This window comes from Eptatretus burgeri, chromosome 18 (genome assembly GCF_056783735.1).
Source record: "Eptatretus burgeri isolate ZD-2024b chromosome 18, Ebu_testis_v1, whole genome shotgun sequence".
NCBI classification, from domain to species: domain Eukaryota; kingdom Metazoa; phylum Chordata; class Myxini; order Myxiniformes; family Myxinidae; genus Eptatretus; species Eptatretus burgeri.
Window position 1 is genome coordinate 34,025,344 of NC_140978.1, and position 19,176 is coordinate 34,044,519.

General features: G+C 45.9%; 2 protein-coding genes across 3 annotated transcripts in view; both read left to right on the forward strand.

The window, feature by feature from the left end:
* LOC147008854 (ERC protein 2-like) overlaps positions 1 to 3,152 on the forward strand; it is a 498,963-nt gene extending 495,811 nt beyond the window's left edge. For both annotated transcript variants that reach the window (XM_085864636.1, XM_085864633.1), the window contains exon 21: positions 958 to 3,152. The gene's annotated coding sequence lies outside the window, so the exon portion shown is untranslated. The remainder of the gene's footprint in view (positions 1 to 957) is intronic.
* Positions 3,153 to 4,090: 938 nt separating this feature from the next.
* Positions 4,091 to 19,176, forward strand: part of LOC147008859 (protein Wnt-5b-like) — a 124,461-nt gene continuing 109,375 nt past the window's right edge. Inside the window, exon 1 of the mRNA XM_085864197.1 lies at positions 4,091 to 4,929. Within this exon, the coding sequence (XP_085720323.1) occupies positions 4,826 to 4,929 (104 nt within the window). The 5' untranslated portion in view covers positions 4,091 to 4,825. The remainder of the gene's footprint in view (positions 4,930 to 19,176) is intronic.

Genomic DNA, 19,176 nt, shown 5'->3' on the forward strand with positions numbered 1-19,176 from the left:
CATCGAATTATCGTTGGACATTTCTGCAATGACAATACGCGTGTCATTACGTCGACCTATCATTGTCACGAGGATTCACCAATATACTATATTGCATGTCATTTGTGTTGTTGCAGGTTTTTGTGGGGTATACTTTTCTGAGTCGCAAACAATTTAGGTTGTGCCATTATGATAGGGTAAACTCAAAAACTTGAGACTTTTTCAGCCGAAGTCAATCACTGAGACTTTTAGGGGGTTTTATGGACCTGATGGGGAAGTTTTGTAACATGTTTTGGTGCCTGGTTTGGAATAAAAAGTTAACAAAAGGCCAGGACTCCGTCGAGGAGGAAACTTGATAGAGTTAAATACACATCGCTGGCAATAACCTAACTTCTACTTATTCAATGAGCCCCAATTATCCTCCACCTTCCTGTGCGGTCGGCCAAGGAAGGTTTTTTTTGTTTGTTTGTTTTATTGTGTACCATGTCGAGGCTCGTGTAAGAGCTAATACACAGAACCATATAACAAGGCAGGAGATAGGGGTGGGAGAGGGAAGGTTTTTGGCCAAAGTAATTTCACCAACAAGTTGGCCAGGCCTGCCGTTTGACCGAAAGTGATTTTGGTTAGTTATATGTAATTTGTTCAGGATGCCGGCGATAAATCGCCCACTCTTCATAAAAGACACCGTCAGACCTTTATTGTCCACCGGCTAATGTGAGCGGAGCAGACGCCCAGCTTAACATCCATCCCAGGACGACACAATTTGTCAGGTAATTCCCTGTTCCTGAAGCAGCAATCATGCAGGATGTCATGTCATGCTGAAGTATGACCATGCCGTGAGCAGTGGCATGGTGGTTCCTCCAAAAGACCAAGACTGATGCCAGCCATACCAAAAACTTTTAGAAAAAGCACATTGTCAGATTATAGGTCTTCATGTTGATTGATGTCTTTTGCATTCTAACGTACCATCTTTTGCAGGGTTCACCCCCATGCTCCTGAAGATTGACAACCAACAATGGGAAGCTTAAGAAGCCAAAGGAACCTGGAAACACCTGAAGACAGAATCAGGACAACTTGTTTGAAGCTCCTATAATTGTCAACGTGAACTCGCCAGGTGGTCACGAGCAGCAGAAACTCCTTTGCAAGTTATATTTTCTCTCGAGTCGTTATTGAGTTGATTACCTTGTTATTGATATAACTCAGACATCCTCGTCACTCGGTTTTGTTGTACATAGTCTCCATACGTGTACAGATACCAATTCGAATTGCTTACAGCCATAATGCATTCATGTAAATAATGCAGCTCAGAAAGCCATTACATTGAGCAGTTTTCAAATGACACCTAGATAGAACGACTTGGACATTTTGCCGACCTGGTGTCCTGCCTTCGCTCCGTTTCCCTTCCATTTCCATACTGCTCAATCTACAGCACGGACTGACCTCTTAAATATCTCATCTTCAAATGATCCTTTGCCAAAATGCATGGCATGCAATATAACGATTTGCCCTTTGTACCAAAGAGCAGAGAAGTTGACAGTATTTGAGTGTATTTGAACCTACAAGTGTCATGTGCTATGGCAATGCTCTGATAATCTTGTCTGATATTCTCCAAAGTTCTTAATTGCAATGTTAAACTACGCAAAAGGATATTCTTTCTCTTTCTCTTTCTCCTTCTCCTTCTCTTTCTCTTTCTCTTTCTCTTTCTCTTTCTCTCTTTCTCTCTCTCTGTGCACCTGATTGTATGACCCTTGGACACAACAAGGTTGTGGAAGCGACATTCGGAGAGGTTTTGGGATTGAACGGTTGAAACCTCGATGATGTACGTTCGGTGCCCAGCAAATGATCCGGATGGTCATTGAATCAGGAACTCAAGAAGGAATTCTGAAGATTATATCTCACTCTGACACTGACTCTCACACTCTCTCGTCTTAATGTAAACTTTTGCAAACTTACATGACCTTGACTGCCTACCTACCCCCCTGCTGGGTTATGGTTCTTCATGGTACTGACTTGTGGAAGCTCCTTCTACAAATACAAAAGCTAGATAGCTGAGATACACTGGAATTTTGAACTCGATTGGAGTTTGTACAGTTTTGCAGATAATCTTTTGTTGTCCTCAAATTTGAGAAAGATCTGGACCAGCTTTTGCCAGAGTGTGCACAGAGAAGGCAGGAGGAATCATGGTACTGTATTTGTACCAAGCAAGATATGCTGCCAGAGGCACGATCAACCGATCAAGGTAATCAATTGAGTGGATACCTGTGCCAGAAGAATCACAAACTTTGAGTGTTCTGTCGATGCAACAGTGCAATGTATACCATGATAGCTATGTATTATGCCATGGAAATCTCGTAGCGGCTGCATGCCAGCGTTTGGTTTAGAATACCATTAGGATTGGTTTGGTGCTATTATTATTGGTGATGATGATACGTGACGTCATTTAACCATATGTGACGTCATTGGCAGCCATTTGTTGTCAACGTGGAAACGTCAATGTATCTTGGGAAGCTCTGTGTGGAACGTAAAGTATTTATCGATGTTGGAATAATTGTTGTGAATTATGTTTGTAAAATATGAAACGCTTTGTGGTTCCCTTATCTGCCCTGTATAATTGGCCCTTTTTGGCCCACAGCGTCCCGCTGACTCCACCGGCCCACGCGGACATGTCTGCAGGTTCAAACTGAGCAAAGGCAGCGGGGAGGTTAAGCAAAAGAACATCAGACATGATGCGTGTGTCCGCGGGTGGTTTTGGCACCTTCAACGGACTAGCATCTCGCCGCATATCCAAGAGGACAACCTCATCGTATTTTAATTATTCCGCCTCTATGTTGAACTCTCATGATGGCCCAGCGATACCACCACCACGACCTTATTAACGTCACCACCAAAGGTTGCAACCACAAATTGATCAACCACAGTGAAAATTAGTGGTTAAACGGCATACAAGAACATGTCCGATCGGTAACCATTCGGTTACATTGGGAGTTTGCTGTGGTTCCTTTCCATCTGATCATAATATGATCACATCCCTGCGATGTTGTGTATAATACAGACGTTGTATACAGTGCAATAACCATCAAATACCATGAACACGATACCTTTCCGGACTACACGAATGTTTCTCGTTATTTGTTATTTTCTTTGTCGTCGTTGTGTGTTTGGGTTCATCTCAAGGCGAAATATAAATATATTTTTCAAAAACGAATTCATTTTGTCCGAGTGGTGTGCATTTTCTCCTCCGAGCGGTTGTCCCGCACGTCCTATAGACCCCGGACCATATAATACACTATAAAATAACACGCTTCGGCTTTGTGCCCGAGCAGAACCTTCAGAATCAAAGTGTGTTTACAGGCAGCGAGCAAATCTAGACCTTAACGCGTTACAGATGCTCGCCCGTGAGTGGCAGCTGCGGCTTCAGCCTGGATTGTCGAAAAATATATGTAATTTTGATGCACCGTACTCTTTACAGAGCATTGGTGCTGCTACAGTAAGTTGGCAAGGTTCTACTGGGTGGTTTTGGCCATTGCCTTCCCAGCCAAATCAGAGCTCTAACCTTTTAAATGCTGAGTGTTAAGCAAGTATGCAGCACGTACCATTTCAAAAGTCTTTTGCATGACCAGCCAGGATCTCAACCGCTGATTTCTGAGGCTCAGAGCAGATGCTCCAACCATTTCCCCACTGGATCTAGTTATATATATATATATATATATATATATATATATATATATATATATATATATATATATATATATATATATATATATATATATATATATATATTGTAACCGACTTGTCTTGAAGTACGAACGAAGGAAACGTTTCCAAGTATAAAAGTTTCCTCATTTCGGACACGAAGCCTGCAATCAGCGGTGGCGACCCAGAACGGCTCACATAGCCTGCGAGGAAACTTTCTGTTGCTTCTTCAACAAAGTTGTCCCAACTTTTCACTCGCAAAGTGCTCCTGCCCGGCCGCAAGAGTTCCAGATGGGATCACGAACTTACTTAATTACCGTCCGCATAATACCCTCCACCCCTCACCACCAAAACCCCACCTCCTCCCGCAAACTCTCCCTGTGATTTTCTCCCACCCTCTGACACCAGTAATACCTAAGTCCTCACTGCCCGAACCGTAAACGTCGACGTGAAAGCGAGACGCCGCAGCAGGAGGAATTGGCGAGGCTGATTTGAGAAAGCGATATAAGCCGCAATGAGTCTTCGCTCCACGCGGGGCGAAGTCTGAAGCTCGAGGAGGAAAAAGTTTTGAAAAGTTTCGCAGAGTTTGCGAGCACGGTCGAGGCTCTATCTCCGGAGGGGTGCTGGGCTCGCTGCTCCCGAAACAATGATTTATTGCGCTCGAAACGTCATCCCGATTTAGCAGGAGGAAGAACAAGAAGAAGAGAGGAGGGTTGGGAGAAGTGTTCGGAGGGGTGGGGAGGTACCGAGTACTGGGGTAGATTGGCGGGTGGCGAGTGCACGTGCTGGGAAAAGTTTGAAGTTGCGGGACTCGCTGAAACTTTTGTTCTCCCCCGCCTCTAGCTCTGGCCCTATTTATTGCCTTCCAAGTGGAGCATTTTGGGGACCGGAGGAGCCGCCAACAATCCACGATTTGAAGAAGCTTTTCAAGCTGATGCTCAATGCCGAATCGTCCGTAACGACAAGTCCGCACCGATCCGAGGGTCACGCTCTCGCAGACCGAGTGTTCCGTGCGCCTGATCTGGATCTTGGATAACGAAAGTTACCTTCGTGGGATGGAGAGCACGACCATGATGCGCTGACGAGACCCACTGGATCATAACCCTCTCTTCGACTCCCTGGATCCTCCACCACTTTGCACGACCATCGCCCGATGCGCGCCGGCACCCGTTCGACTTGTTCAAGAGACCACGCAAAGTCCTCGACACCCCGCGACCCTCGCTCGAGCCCCCAGAGACGAAGCACCGACTCGCAACGGTACGAAATGACCGTCTCGGACCCCCCTCCCCCCAGAAGGTGTTCATAACTTCCAGACCCAAGTGCTTGATTGGGACCAATCGGTCGGACACGCGATCGATCGGTGCTGCCAAAGTGCGTGTAATGGTTGTTTAAATACGATCCGTGATTAACGAGAGCGAATTTGGGACAAGACCGTAACGTTTGTGACCACTTTGATCCTGGGTCACGTGCGGTCTTCTTTTTAAATATATAATTATATCCTGGAAATATTTCTTTGCCACTTGCGATCTCGGTAGTTTCATTTAATGGCATCCGTTGGTCGAGACGTAACTTCCGACGATAGCGGGTGAGACCTCTTGGGTTGCCTGGACATGACGGGCGGGGCACCCGGATTGACGACCCGGCGGGGACAACCCATGACGCTCGGTTGGGAAAGTTACCGATTTTGTGACAGCCCATCGTCCCCAATGAATGGATCCGAAGGACTAGTAAATGGTATCTCGTACCCGGTGCTTGTATAGCCGACCGTGAGGTCTTCTCTCGGATCGACCAAAGGACGAGGGTGGGGAGTAGGTCACAATCACCCGGTCAATGATCCTCACTCGCGTTTCCTGATGGTGTGCGCTCTTTCCCCGATAGACCTCCTCCGGTGCTGCCTCGATCACTTTGATTTGAAAATATAAAATTGTCTTTTTTTAATCCTGCTCCAGCTGATGGATCACGTGATCACAATTACAATGAAGACTGATTACATCAAGAGCTCGCCGAGTTTATCAGTTTCCATAGATACCTCTGATTGTTCAGGTGTAATGATGTAATGTTTGTAAATGAAGGTGGATCGTTCCTTTACCCGTGCGTTAATCATTGTTTAATCGAGTGATGTCAACGGTGTATTTGGTGAAACAATTATTATTCGTTAATTTAAAACTATGATAAAGTTCACCAGGTGAACGTGGGATGAGGAAGGTGCAGGAATCGAACCGTTCATGTGCTTTGTGCTGATTGGTTGGATTTGTTTGTGTGTGTTCTAGTGAACAAGTTGTGATTCAGGGTGTGCGGTGTGTGGGTTGTGATTCAGGGTGTGCGGTGTGTGGGTTGTGATTCAGGGTGTGCGGTGTGTGGGTTGTGATTCTGGGTGTGTGGTGTGTGGGTTGTGATTCTGGGTGTGTGGTGTGTGGGTTGTGATTCAGGGTGTGCAGTGTGTGGGTTGTGATTCTGGGTGTGTGGTGTGTGGGTTGTGATTCAGGGTGTGTGGTGTGTGGGTTGTGATTCAGGGTGTGTGGTGTGTGGGTTGTGATTCTGGGTGTGTGGTGTGTGGGTTGTGATTCTGGGTGTGTGGTGTGTGGGTTGTGATTCTGGGTGTGTGGTGTGTGGGTTGTGATTCTGGGTGTGTGGTGTGTGGGTTGTGATTCTGGGTGTGTGGTGTGTGGGTTGTGATTCTGGGTGTGTGGTATCGGTTGTGATTTGTGGTGTGTGGATTGTGATTCTGTGTGTGTGGTGTTGTTTGTGATGGATGGCTCTCGTTCACTGGTTGTGACAGAGAGCTGGTCTGTTTGAGTTGTGATGGAGGGTTGGCTTGTGCGGGTTGTGATGGAGGGCTCGCCTGTTCAGGATGTGACAGAGGGTTGGCTTGTGCGGGTTGTGATGGAGGGCTCGCCTGTTCAGGATGTGATGGAGGGTTGGCTTGTGCGGGTTGTGATGGAGGGCTCGCCTGTTCAGGATGTGACGGAGGGTTGGCTTGTGCGGGTTGTGATGGAGGGCTCGCCTGTTCAGGATGTGATGGAGGGTTGGCTTGTGCGGGTTGTGATGGAGGGCTCGCCTGTTCAGGATGTGATGGAGGGTTGGCTTGTGCGGGTTGTGATGGAGGGCTCGCCTGTTCAGGATGTGATGGAGGGTTGGCTTGTGCGGGTTGTGATGGAGGGCTCGCCTGTTCAGGATGTGATGGAGGGTTGGCTTGTGCGGGTTGTGATGGAGGGCTCGCCTGTTCAGGATGTGACGGAGGGTTGGCTTGTGCGGGTTGTGATGGAGGGCTCGTCTGTTCACGATGTGACGGATGGTTGGCTTGTGCAGGTTGTAACGGAAGCCTCGCCTGTTTGGGTTGCAATGGAGGGTTGGCTTGTGCGAGTTGTGACGGAGTGTTGGCTTGTGTGTGTGGTTATGGAGAGCTCGCCTGTTCTGGTTGTGATGGAGGGTTGGCTTATGTGCGTGGCGATGGAGGTTTCGCTTGTGCTGGTTTTGACCGAGGGCTGGCTGGTGCGGGTTGTGATGGAGGGCTCGCCTGTTCAGGATATGACAGAGGGTTGGCTTGTGCGGGTTGTGATGGAGGGCTCGCCTGTTCAGGATGTGACGGAGGGTTGGCTTGTGCGGGTTGTGATGGAGGGCTCGTCTGTTCACGATGTGACGGAGGGTTGGCTTGTGCAGGATGTAACGGAAGCCTCGCCTGTTTGGGTTGCAATGGAGGGTTGGCTTGTGCGAGTTGTGACGGAGTGTTGGCTTGTGTGTGTGGTTATGGAGAGCTCGCCTGTTCTGGTTGTGATGGAGGGTTGGCTTGTGTGCGTGGCGATGGAGGTTTCGCTTGTGCTGGTTTTGACCGAGGGCTGGCTGGTGCAGGTTGTGAGGGTGGGCTTGCCTGTTCGGGTTGTGACGGAGGGTTGGTTTGTGTGGTTGGTGATGGGGAGCTCACCTGTTCGGTTTGTGGCGCCTGCTTTATGCCTGCGATTGTGATGCTGGTCTTCCGTGTGCATTTCTGAAGCTCTGATGAATTCCCCCATTTTCCCTGCCTGTCCCTGCGTCCCTCAAGCTGTCAATCGGCGCCACTTGGAAGCATCCGTTCAGCATTCCTCTATCACGGGTCATGAGTCGCCTAATGTAACATCCCCTTGGGCTCCGTTCAACCATCTAACAGTAATGGCTGCGTGAAGCATCTGTTCGACGCACGGTTACTCGTGTGTTTCGTGTTTCGGTCCAAACGCAGCGTTCGATAAAGCAAAGCAGATCGTTCTGCCCTACAACCATCGTCTTGTTGCGTCTAAACCCACAATATATCGACAATTTGTTACCGACCATGTCTCCCTGCCCTGATCGTTGACCCGCAGGAAGACTATTTGGACTGATCCAGACCCCATATATATTTGAACCACTTGTGAACTACAGCAAGCGCGCCGTGCCTTCGGCAGGAGACTTGTGGTCCCATTTACTATCCATTTGCTTTATTTACTGCCATTGGTAGTTGCTGACGATCAGTTGTTGAACAACTCGTTGGGTAAGACTTTATATTTTCTCCCGACGAGAAGTCATGAACTTGACTCAAACTTTTCTTATTCTTTACGGAAGGTGGAGGGTGGTGTCACAGACCCCCTGACGCAAACTCAGAAATTTGTCCAAATGTTCTTCAAATTAATTTTAAAATAAATAATAATACATTAAATCTCTGCAGATTTATAAAACAAAACCCTATACGTCATATCCTGAACAGTAACATCGCACCTTTGACAACGGTGTATGATTAATCGATCTAAAGCGTCTATCAGGCATGAACGAGCTCTTGTGACAACTTTCCTTTTGGCAAAACTTGCTGTGAAACTTTGCAGTTTGTTGAACTTTATTTTTAAAGAGTCCCACATGAGTTGAGGACAAAAAAAATTGAGATGGAGAAAGTAACACCATGTTCAGTGGACTTCGGTCATCGTTTACGATGAAGTGGTGTGCCATCATGGTTCAAGAATGAACGCACTGAGCTTGATCGGAGACCCTGTATGGCGGAGTAGGAACATGGCTGCACCTTATACCCTCGAGCAATATTGATTGCATCTTATTTGGTTGCTTGCCTCTTCCAAAAGTGCAAAAGAGGATTGTTCTTTCTTTTGAACTTGTAATTTTACAGGCGTTTCCTCGAAGGGGTAAAACTGAACCATACCTGGTTCAGAGGGGATTCCAGACTTGCATCGAGGGTGGGGTCCTTTGAGTAGGTAACTCCGTTTCATACAACTAGTAGCTTGGTGTTGACTTAGTGGTTAGGGTGGCTGGCTTAGGATCTTAGGGTCCTGAGTTTGAGCCCCGTTTGCTGTTAAATTAACACCAGGTGGGGTTGACTTGGCTTGTCATCCTTCTGAGGTTGGTGAAATGAGTTCCGTTGTACTGGTAGAATGCTTGGTGTTGGCTTAATGGTTAGGGTGGTGGGCTTGGGATGCTCGGATCCTGAGTTCAAATCCCCCTCGGTTGTTGAATTAATACCAGGTGGGGTTGACTGCCTGTCATCCTTCCGAGGTTGGCAAAATGAGTGTCAGCATTCTGGTATCCTGTGTCGGAGTGGTGACCTGTCCAGGATTGTACCCAATAGCCAAGGAGACTGTTTAAGTAGCACCAACGCTCTGCACGGAGTATGGGCCCAATGGATGGATGGGTGGTACTGGTAGAGGGACACAGCATCAGTGGCGCAGCTGTGCTTCCAAGAAATGATAGCTACCCAGCAGCCAAGCTGCCATATGTGAGAACAGAACAGATGCAACGAGTGTACATGGAGTAGTGCTTCAGGTGGTGTGACCATAAAACATGTTTTTCCCCTGATTCCCACCTGTAGCCCTGTATGGTGCATTGTGCCTCTTCATTATCCTCCCCTTTCGCCATCTTCTCCCAAACTTCCAAATCTCGACCACCCTCCTTGCTGTGTCCATCATCCAGTTCACTTCTTTTTATAATTTTTTTTTGTTTTGTTTTATTACTTCACCTCCTCTCGCTCATTTCCATTCACCGACGTTGTTTATTCCAACTTAACTATTCCATTCAACCTCTCGGGTGGGAATTTTGTCATGGTCCGGGCCAATAATGGCTTGCTGTTTCTGAGAAACCGTGGGACCGTGAACATCCAAGAGACCGCGGCCGAATTGCAGGTGAGATGGCCGGCTTATTACGTCCCCGCCTGAAGGGCTGCGTGCTCTAAGATGCAGTGCCCCCTGCTGGCACTGCACCATGACAGTAGCTTCAGTTCGATTGAACCCCCATCGGGTCAAATCCAGCAGCAGATGTTTCGTGGAATGGCACGAATGGCACTCAAGCAAGATATCTGACTTGAGTCGTCCGGTTGTCTTTCAGTTCGTTGTCGCTTCTTCGTGTGTTCTTCAAACTATTTGTCTTTCAAGAGTTTAACTTCATACTTATCCTGACTTTGTTCTACGATCTCGGCATGTCGTCTTGTGTTCACAAAAGCATATTACCTGAATTCAATAAATTCCGCTATTTGTAATTAATGCTTTAAATTAATAACTTTATTGCAGTATTAATTGGTTTGATGCTCTGGCTCTTGTAAACTTTGGAAAGATTTGAAGACAGGAAAAACTTTTTAAAATATGACCCATTCTGGAAACTAAAAGTGATAAACCACATTGTTGTTGTTCATAAAGTTATCTATTGAAAGATGATATGTGACCTTTTTACCAAATAACGACGTTGAACTTCAAAAGGGAAATGAAACTTGAATTTTTACCTCTGCCACCAATGGTGAAGGAGGTTATGTTTTCACCCCTTTCTGTATGTTTGTTTGTTTGTGTGTATGTTTGTTTGTGTGCAGGATATCTCAAAAAGTTGTTGACATATCTGGATAAAACTTGGTGGACTTGTTGGGTGGGTGACAAGAACGAACTGTTTCGATTTTGGTGAAGATTCGAATCCGGATACAGATACGAGGGTTATTTAATTTTTTAGGTCATTCTTCATCACTGAGAGATGGGGGGGTCATAAACGATATATAGCATGATATTTCAAAAATGTATCGGGCCCAATATGTTCTCGTGGATCGGGCATTACATGGCGGAGGTATGTGCTCTCCCAAGTGTCCAAGTTTAAAATGTTTTTTTTCAAGTTTAACTATGAGATCCAATTATTGATGAATTCTTCACATTCCACCCCCCGTGTGATAAAATGCAACTTATTTACATTTCCTGGTAATTCTGTGGAGGCATCCTTACTCACCTTTGTGCTTCGCCGGTTCGCTATGAGATGTCACGTGATCGTCACAAACAATCTTCGAAACCTGTGATGGTCAACTCGCCACTTCTGAATCTGAACTTGCACACCTGTGAAGTTTCACCCACTGAGGGTGGGTCTCACGTGGATTCACCCACGAGTCGCCCGATTCGCACACTCGCAACATGGGTCGTGGTGCAGCGATGCGCTCACGTGACGCGGCAGTTCACCTGCATGATTCGCCCATGTGTTGTGGCGGTTTGCCCGTGCAACTGATCTGCTCATACGATTCGCCCGTGCCTCGTGGCTTTCACCTGTATGATTCGCACACACGTCACAATGGTAAGCTTGTACAATTTGCCCATGTGGCATGGCGATTCAGCCACACATCACCAATTTCACACAAGCAACACAGGGTCTACCACTTGGTGCAGCGATTTGGTTGTCCGGCATTCAGTTCACCTGCAGGATATATATATATATATATATATATATATATATATATATATATATATATATATATATATATATATATATATATATATATATATATATATATATATATATATAATATGCTGTTGTTCGTCATTTGGCTGCTCCCGTTAGGGGTCGCCACAACGGATCATCCGTTATGATCCGCATACTGATTTGGCACAGGTTTTACGCCGGATGCCCTTCCTGACGCAACCCTGGTCGCCTCTTACGACACAGGGATAAGAATTGGGTTTCGCCATGATTCTGGGCTGATCTGCACCCTCTCATAGCGCGGCCCAGCGCAGAGCACCCATCCTCAAGGGATCCTCCAACCCAAGCCTCCGATTAGCCGGATTACAGACGCACGCCACTACGCCCGGTATGTATGTATGTATATATATATATATATATATATATATATATATATATATATATATATATATATATATATATATATATATATATATATATATATATATATATATTTCACATATTTCGCTTTTTTTTAATTATTTTTTTTGTTTTGCGCACAAAGAAATTTCCCCCACAGCGGACCTACACAGCTAGTGTGGCTCTGGAAATGTCCCTTACATGAACCCCTCGTATCATTATCCAGTTTTTGTCCAAGATGTTTGTTATTTCAGGCATGCTAATTGTGGACACCCATATTTTGACGATGTCATCGAGTCACGAGCCATTTACCAAATGCCATATGTTTCGGGCTTATTGATTGGGCAAACATTTTGTATTTCTGAACTTTGTTTGATTTGTTGTGTCAAGCAAAGGGTGCACTCTACCGGCTTTTCAAATTCTCACCTTATTTTCACGATGCCAATGCAGAAAAGGCAGTGACATGAACCGATGAATGACACCTCACAGCTGCAGTCATATGAATGGGACCTTCAAAATGGTCCAGACTGCAGCATTTGAAGTCTACATTTACAACATTTTCCAGAGGTGGGAGCGGGGGATGGGGGCACCCCAGATGTAGACCCCCTTGAGAGGGCCGACCCGCTTTGCCCGTCGAGCTCTCACCTCGGTCTCGCTCATTGAAAAAGAATAGACTCGCGAGATCACAAACGAGCAAATGCACCAGCCATCCATCATTGAACGATTGATAAACCACTTCGTCCATTTACGTCACGGCCCTCGACCTTCGCTGAATCTTGAAGGTTCCGAGAACGATGCTTGTGAAGGAACATCATGACGTTGACGTCACAGAGCAAGTTGTATAGACAAATCAAGACCGTGATTGAGACCAGGCGGTGGATGAGATACAAAAGGTCAAGTTGTTTGGGGGCAAAAATAACATTTGGTCTTCGTTGGTGTATACGAGTTATGAAGGGCATCCAGAAAGTTTTGAGGACATCAGGTCTTGTCAAAAATAAAGTCGGCCATAACAGAACGTTATTTATTACCCTCAGTCACGTGGTGTGGCAGAACTCATTCCGACAACTCTTTGAACACCTCTCGTAGACTTTTAGAATGATCCGTACAGATTCTCGTGCACGTGTACTGATACCTCGTAGATTGTGGGAAAACAGAGTGATTGGAGGATGGAGGACTGCATGTCAGAGGAAGCTGATGAATCGAAATCGGGTTCAAAAGGACACATTGTTCCGGATTCCCGAAGGCCCTATCTATATATTGTTTCGTGTCTGACCCGAAGCTCCGCATACCTGCGACTTACTCCGTACACATAATACACTCTGTTTATCTACCTGTCCTGCCTCCTCTTCCTCTGCTCTATCTATCTCCCTTCTTTCTGTGCTGTTTGTTTGTCCATTTTCTGCTGCCATTGTCCCTTTTTGGCCTGCTCTCCGCTGTGCTGCGGCGGCGTCCTGCGCTTCCATGTGCCTCAAAAACAAACTTTGGAAGCTATTTTATTTAATTTGTAAATCTGGGAATAACCGCGCGGTCGGGCCTGTCAACTGCCTTTACCACTATTTATTTAATGGTCCCAATCATTCTCAACTTGTGGGGTCGACTGAGGAACGTTTTTGGCCCATGTCTTTCATGAACCTGCCGGCCAGGCCCGACGTTTGACTGAAATTGGTTTTGGGCAGGAATTCGCAGTTTGTTCAGGGTGCCGGCGATAATTCTACTCTCTGCGAAAGACACTATGGGAACACCTCCAGTACCGGCAGATGGGATATCTGGCTTAATGTCTCGCCATTGGACGGCGCACACATTGATGAATCCCCAGGTGGGAGCGCCTTACAGTGGAGAATTTCTATCTCGGGGGGGGGGGGGGGGTGATGACAGCTCATAGCTGGGTCAAGATTTGAAGCCAGGCTAGACAGGTTAGAGGTGAGTGTGCGTACCTGTAGGCCATCCTATGAGTAGATCTTGTGTTTTACTCAATCTTATGAGTGAGTACACATTGAGCCACAACAAAGGAATTATCTTTGCTTGTCTTTCAAGGGCTTATCAAATGTCTGCTTCAAAAAACGTAAAATCAATTGTTAAGAGGGGGTGCGGGGGGGGTGGTGTCGTTGGGCTCGGTTGTTCACAAGGAAATGAGACCTTCGTGGGAATCCTTTTTTATTATTTGTATACAACGTCGAGACTCATGGAGGAGCTAAAACATACGACAGATCACGATGTAACAGAACAAAAGGAACAGTGGAAAGAGGGGGAGGGGGGAACTAACAGCAGGGTGTGAGGGACAAAATAGATTGAGACTTCGAGAGTTAAAGGATGTGGGGAAGAACGTGAAGTAGGGGAGGACACATGGGGTGGACCGGATGGATACAGCCGCAGCCTCTCAAGAAGGAAAAACTGCAAACTTGGAAAGAAGAGATCTTAGGGAGGGTTAACGATGGTAGAAAAGATCATGGTTTTGGTTTGGGGATGACCTGAGATGGTGGTGAACACCTGGAGGGAAGAATGAGATTGAAAAGAGTGTGAAAGTTGGTTCCACGGGTGGGGAAAAAAGAGGAACAAATGTTTATTACTATTTAGCAAACGTTTTACACAAGTGAAGATCATTAAACAAGTTATTTAACATGAATGGTATATACATGTTATCTTAAGTTTAATCTGGGTGGAGATAAGTGGCTAACATGGTAAATTCATGAAGTTAATAGGATTTGCTAGGTTGAGTAAATCGATCATGTGTGTGGGGCATGGTGGACCACTAACCCGTGTTTAAAAAAAGGACGGAACAATTCCAAATGGTTGCTGAGACTTGTCCAGTAATTAGAAGGCCATTAAAACGGGGTAAACTGTGTTTCCACTTCCTCTAAAGAACATTTCTTTCTCAAATTGTTGCTCTGGGGGAGGGGGACGAGCAGGGAGAGGGGGGCTCATCTTGCTCAGTATGCTGTCTTGTTAAGTTTTCTATTCCGAAACAAATTGGATTTATGTCGTTAAATAATCAGAGATTTATTTCGATTTATGTCGTTATGACAGGACAATCCTGTCCTACAATTTATCTCCTCGTTAAACCAATCATTTACTGCAGCTACATATCATAGTCCTCACCATAAACGTTAGTATCAAGCTCCTCCTTCTTCCGAACGTTGGAGTTGAATATATTTTACTTTTACACAAGGATATACAAGGCTCTAGGGTTTATAGTTGTGAAATGAAAGAGAAAAGGAGAGTAGGTGGGACAACCTGGGTGAAGAACAGTGTTGTATCGAGAGAAGGGTCAGGTCAGGTATGGGAGCATGCACTGGAGCAGCGCGTCGCAACATCCATTTTCCGCCAGTACTCCGGGGGCCTCCATCTGGCCATCCACCAGGCAGATGCCTAGCCGATTCCCATCTCGTTGAGATGGTGATCAACGTGATGCAACCAATCATGAGGCATGTGGTCGGCCCATTGGCCCCCACCACTCACGAGGCTCCCTCGTTGAGAGAATCTGGTGAGCAGGATCAGCATCAGGAAAACGACCCACATGTCCATACAGCCGCAGCTGACACGCACAGACTATGCAGATAACAAATCTCATTTGAGTCTCTCTCAGCAACCGCTCATCGGATACAAGGTCCGGCCAGCGATAGTCAAGGATTCTCTGAAGAGATCTAGCACCGAAGGATTTAAATCACCATCTCAGATCCCTGGTCAGAGTCTAAGTGTCACATCCGTAGAGTAAGACTGGAAGCACCAAAGACCTGAAGACTTGGACTTTCGTCCTCCTGCACAGGTACTGAGAGTGCCACACCCCATGATCCAGTGAATCCATGACTCCCGAGGACTAAGCCAGATGGCTACTGACCTCTGGCTCACAGCTAGCAGAGACATGAATATCACTGCCAAGGTAAGTGAATCTCTCAGTGACCTCAACATCCCCACGACAAACAGGTACAGACAAGATAGCAGCATCGAAGATGTCATTGAAAGCCTGGATCTTAGTTTTGACCCAGTGGCTCTGACTCCTCGTTCAGCACCTCCCGGGCCCCAAAAGGATATCCAGAGTCTCTGCAAATATGACTGCATCATCTGCGAAATCAAGGTCAGAGATCTTGACATTCCCAAACTATGCACTGCAGCTTGAACTCTCTGACATCCTCCCTATAATCCAGTCCATACAAGCACTGAAAAGTGTGGGAGCCAGTACACACACCTGACAAACTCTAGTAACAACTGGAAATAAGTCAGAGATGGCATCACCACATCTCACAGCACTCTCAGTACCAGAGTAGAGTTCAGACATCAGATCGATCAGTTTTGGTGGCACCCCATGAAGACCAAGAATCCTCCAGAGGACATCCCGATTCACTGAATGAAGCATTATGCAGAGACCAACATAGGCTGCAAGCAGCCCTGGCCAAAACTCGTTTGCATTCATTGAGGACCAGAAGGGCAAGGATACGTTCAATCGTTGACCTCTTTGGTGTAAACCCTGACTACTCTTGGCACTGGTGCTCAAGCAGATGGTGGTGAACCCTTTCAAGAATTATCCGAGCAAAGACCTGCCCGGTACTGAGAGCAGTGTCACCCCTCGGTCATTGTTGCAGTCCTGGAGAACACCCTTCCCTTTCCAGAGAGGCACAACAAGGCCCCTCTTCCAGTCAGTTGGGATGATGCCTGTGTTCCAGGCAGAACACAGAACTGCATTAACAACACAAGTACATCATTTCCACCAGCCTTGATAAGTTCAGCATGGATGCCATAGATCCCTGGAGCTTTACCCCATTTCAACCGATACGGTGGATCACCGAACACAGCTCAAAGTAAGGTGGATCACAGCTCATTGGAGGGTCAGCAATAGGGATAGTAACACCCCTGACATCCAACTCAACAGCAGGTGGATCAGCCTGGTACAGCTGCTCAAAGTAACCGACCCAGCGGCCCTCACTTTGGACTCCTCTGTCAAGAGCCCACCACCAGCCAGCTTCATCAGGCACAATAGACTGGTCTATTTTGCCTGACGAAGTCCCCTGAAAAGCCGGTGAAACGTTGCCCTGAGACCGGGTCTGATCTCGCATTTTTGCTCAAATTTGCGGAGTCAATCTAGTTTTTCCTTTTGGGTGGAAGCGCTTCTTCTTTAAATACATATGTACAGTATATGATATATATATATATATATATATATATATATATATATATATATATATATATATATATATATATATATATATATTTTAACATTCTGACTCAACCTGGGACTCAAACCCAAGGATCTCATCACTTACACGGTGACAGCCCACTGAGCTATTAAGTCTTCGGATATCATCAGAATTTTCTCACACTAACACTGCAAGCAAACATGTACATATGCATTATGAAACAGACGACCAATAAGGAACCCGAAGAAGTAAAGAGCAAAGATGGAGTCATCAGGAAGAACCTGGATTGGATTTGGGTTTCAGCCGCTCGTCCACAACCCTCAAACCCATCCAGGTGCAGCCAAGTGGGCCTTACAGAAAAATTTCTGCAAGAATTCACTTCTCCTTCGAGAGGTAGACAATGAAAGAGAGAAATAGAGAGTAAAATAGATGAAAGAGCAGAAAAAGTAAGAATTAGAATAATCAAAGAGAATTGTGAAAAAAAAGGAGAAAGAAGTGTGAAACGAGGAAAGAACAAAGATGTCAGAACCCAGACAGATAGATTTCAGCAGTTACTCCACAGGCTCAACGCAGAAACATGTACATGCTACCAGAGGTCCGTACATATACATGTACGAGGGGCAGTCAATATGTAACCTTAAAATGGCGATATAAATTTGAGAATGTAATGTGTGTAGTTGTAGATGACGTGTTATATCTATGGGTAAGAGTAATGTTTTGCCTGTTTTAGATCTGGCTACATTGAGCGTATGATGTCAGTGGAGCAGTTCCAAGATGGCGGCTCCCTTCGAAGCATGCACCAGGGAGGAGCAACGTTCTGTCATCCGTTTCTTGGGAAGTGAGGGTGTGAATCCCAGTGAAATCCATTGCAGAATGAAAATGCAATATGGTGATGCATGTTTATCTCTGCAGCAGGTGTATGACGAGGACAGGAAGTATCTATATAAACATGGATCAGATACTGAGCGACTCCCAACCAGGAATGGTGAAAGCACCAGAACCGAGTCCCATACAGACGTTGCGACACAACATCAGGGCGCGATATGTGCCGCCTGCCACGCGGAACATTATCTCTCGCTTTACCAAACTCAATCTGGAGTCATTAATGGTTTGCAGTCAGGCGAAATGATGATAATTAATGTCGTTCTCCGACCTCAGACGAACATCGTGACGTCAACACCACAACGCACATACTGTCTGTGGCTCTGGAAGAACCATCTCGCAGCAATCATTAGCAAGGTGTCATTTCAGATGCTGGCACAATTTCAGATGGCATCTATATATCGGGAAGCAGAAACGAGGTAAAGAAAATAACTCGGCAGGCCAAAAGGGATTATGAAAAGTACATAATCAAGAAAATTAAAGCAAGACATTCACAAACTATAATGTATAAGGGGTAAGGGAGGGTTAAGAGGAGTGTGTGCCCATTGAGAAATAGCACCAGAGAGTTGGTGGACAATGAGAGTGAAATGGCAGGATTACTAAATAGCTTCTTTGTTTCTACATTTACATGGGAATGGTCAGAGGAACTTCCAATAGTGGAGACTATCTATCTCATGTGTGAACAGGAGAACTTCCAATAGTGGAGACTATCTATCTCAGTGGTGAACAGGAGAACTTCCAATAGTGGAGAGTATCTATCTTGGGGGTGAACAGGAGAACTTCCAATAGTGGAGACTATCTATCTCAGTGGTGAACAGGAGAACTTCCAATAGCAGAGAGTATCAATCTCAGTGGTGAACAGGAGAACTTCCAATTGTGGAGAGTATCAATCTCAGTGGTGAACAGGAGAACTTCCAATCGTGGAGAGTATCTATCGCAGTGGTGAACAGGAGAACTTCAAATAGTGGAGAGTATCTATCGCAGTGGTGAACAGGAGAACTTCCAATAGTGGAGAATATCAATCTCACTGGTGAACAGGAGAACTTCTAATAGTGGAGATTATCTATCTCAGTGGTGAACAGGAGAACTTCCAATAGTGGAGACTATCTATCTCAGTGGTGAACAGGAGAACTTCCAATAGTGGAGACTATCTATCTCAGTGGTGAACAGGAGAACTTCTAATAGTGGAGATTATCTTTCTCAGTGGTGAACAGGAGAACTTCCAATAGCGGAGAGTATCTATCTCAGGTGTGAGCAGAAGAACTTCCAATGGTGGAGAGTGTCTATCTCAGGGGTGAGCAGAACTTCCAATAGTGGAGAGTATCTATCTCAGGTGTGAGCAGGAGAACTTCCAATCGCGGAGAGTATCTATCTTAGGGGTGAACAGGAGAACTTCCAATGGCAGAGTGTATCTATCTCAGGGGTGAGC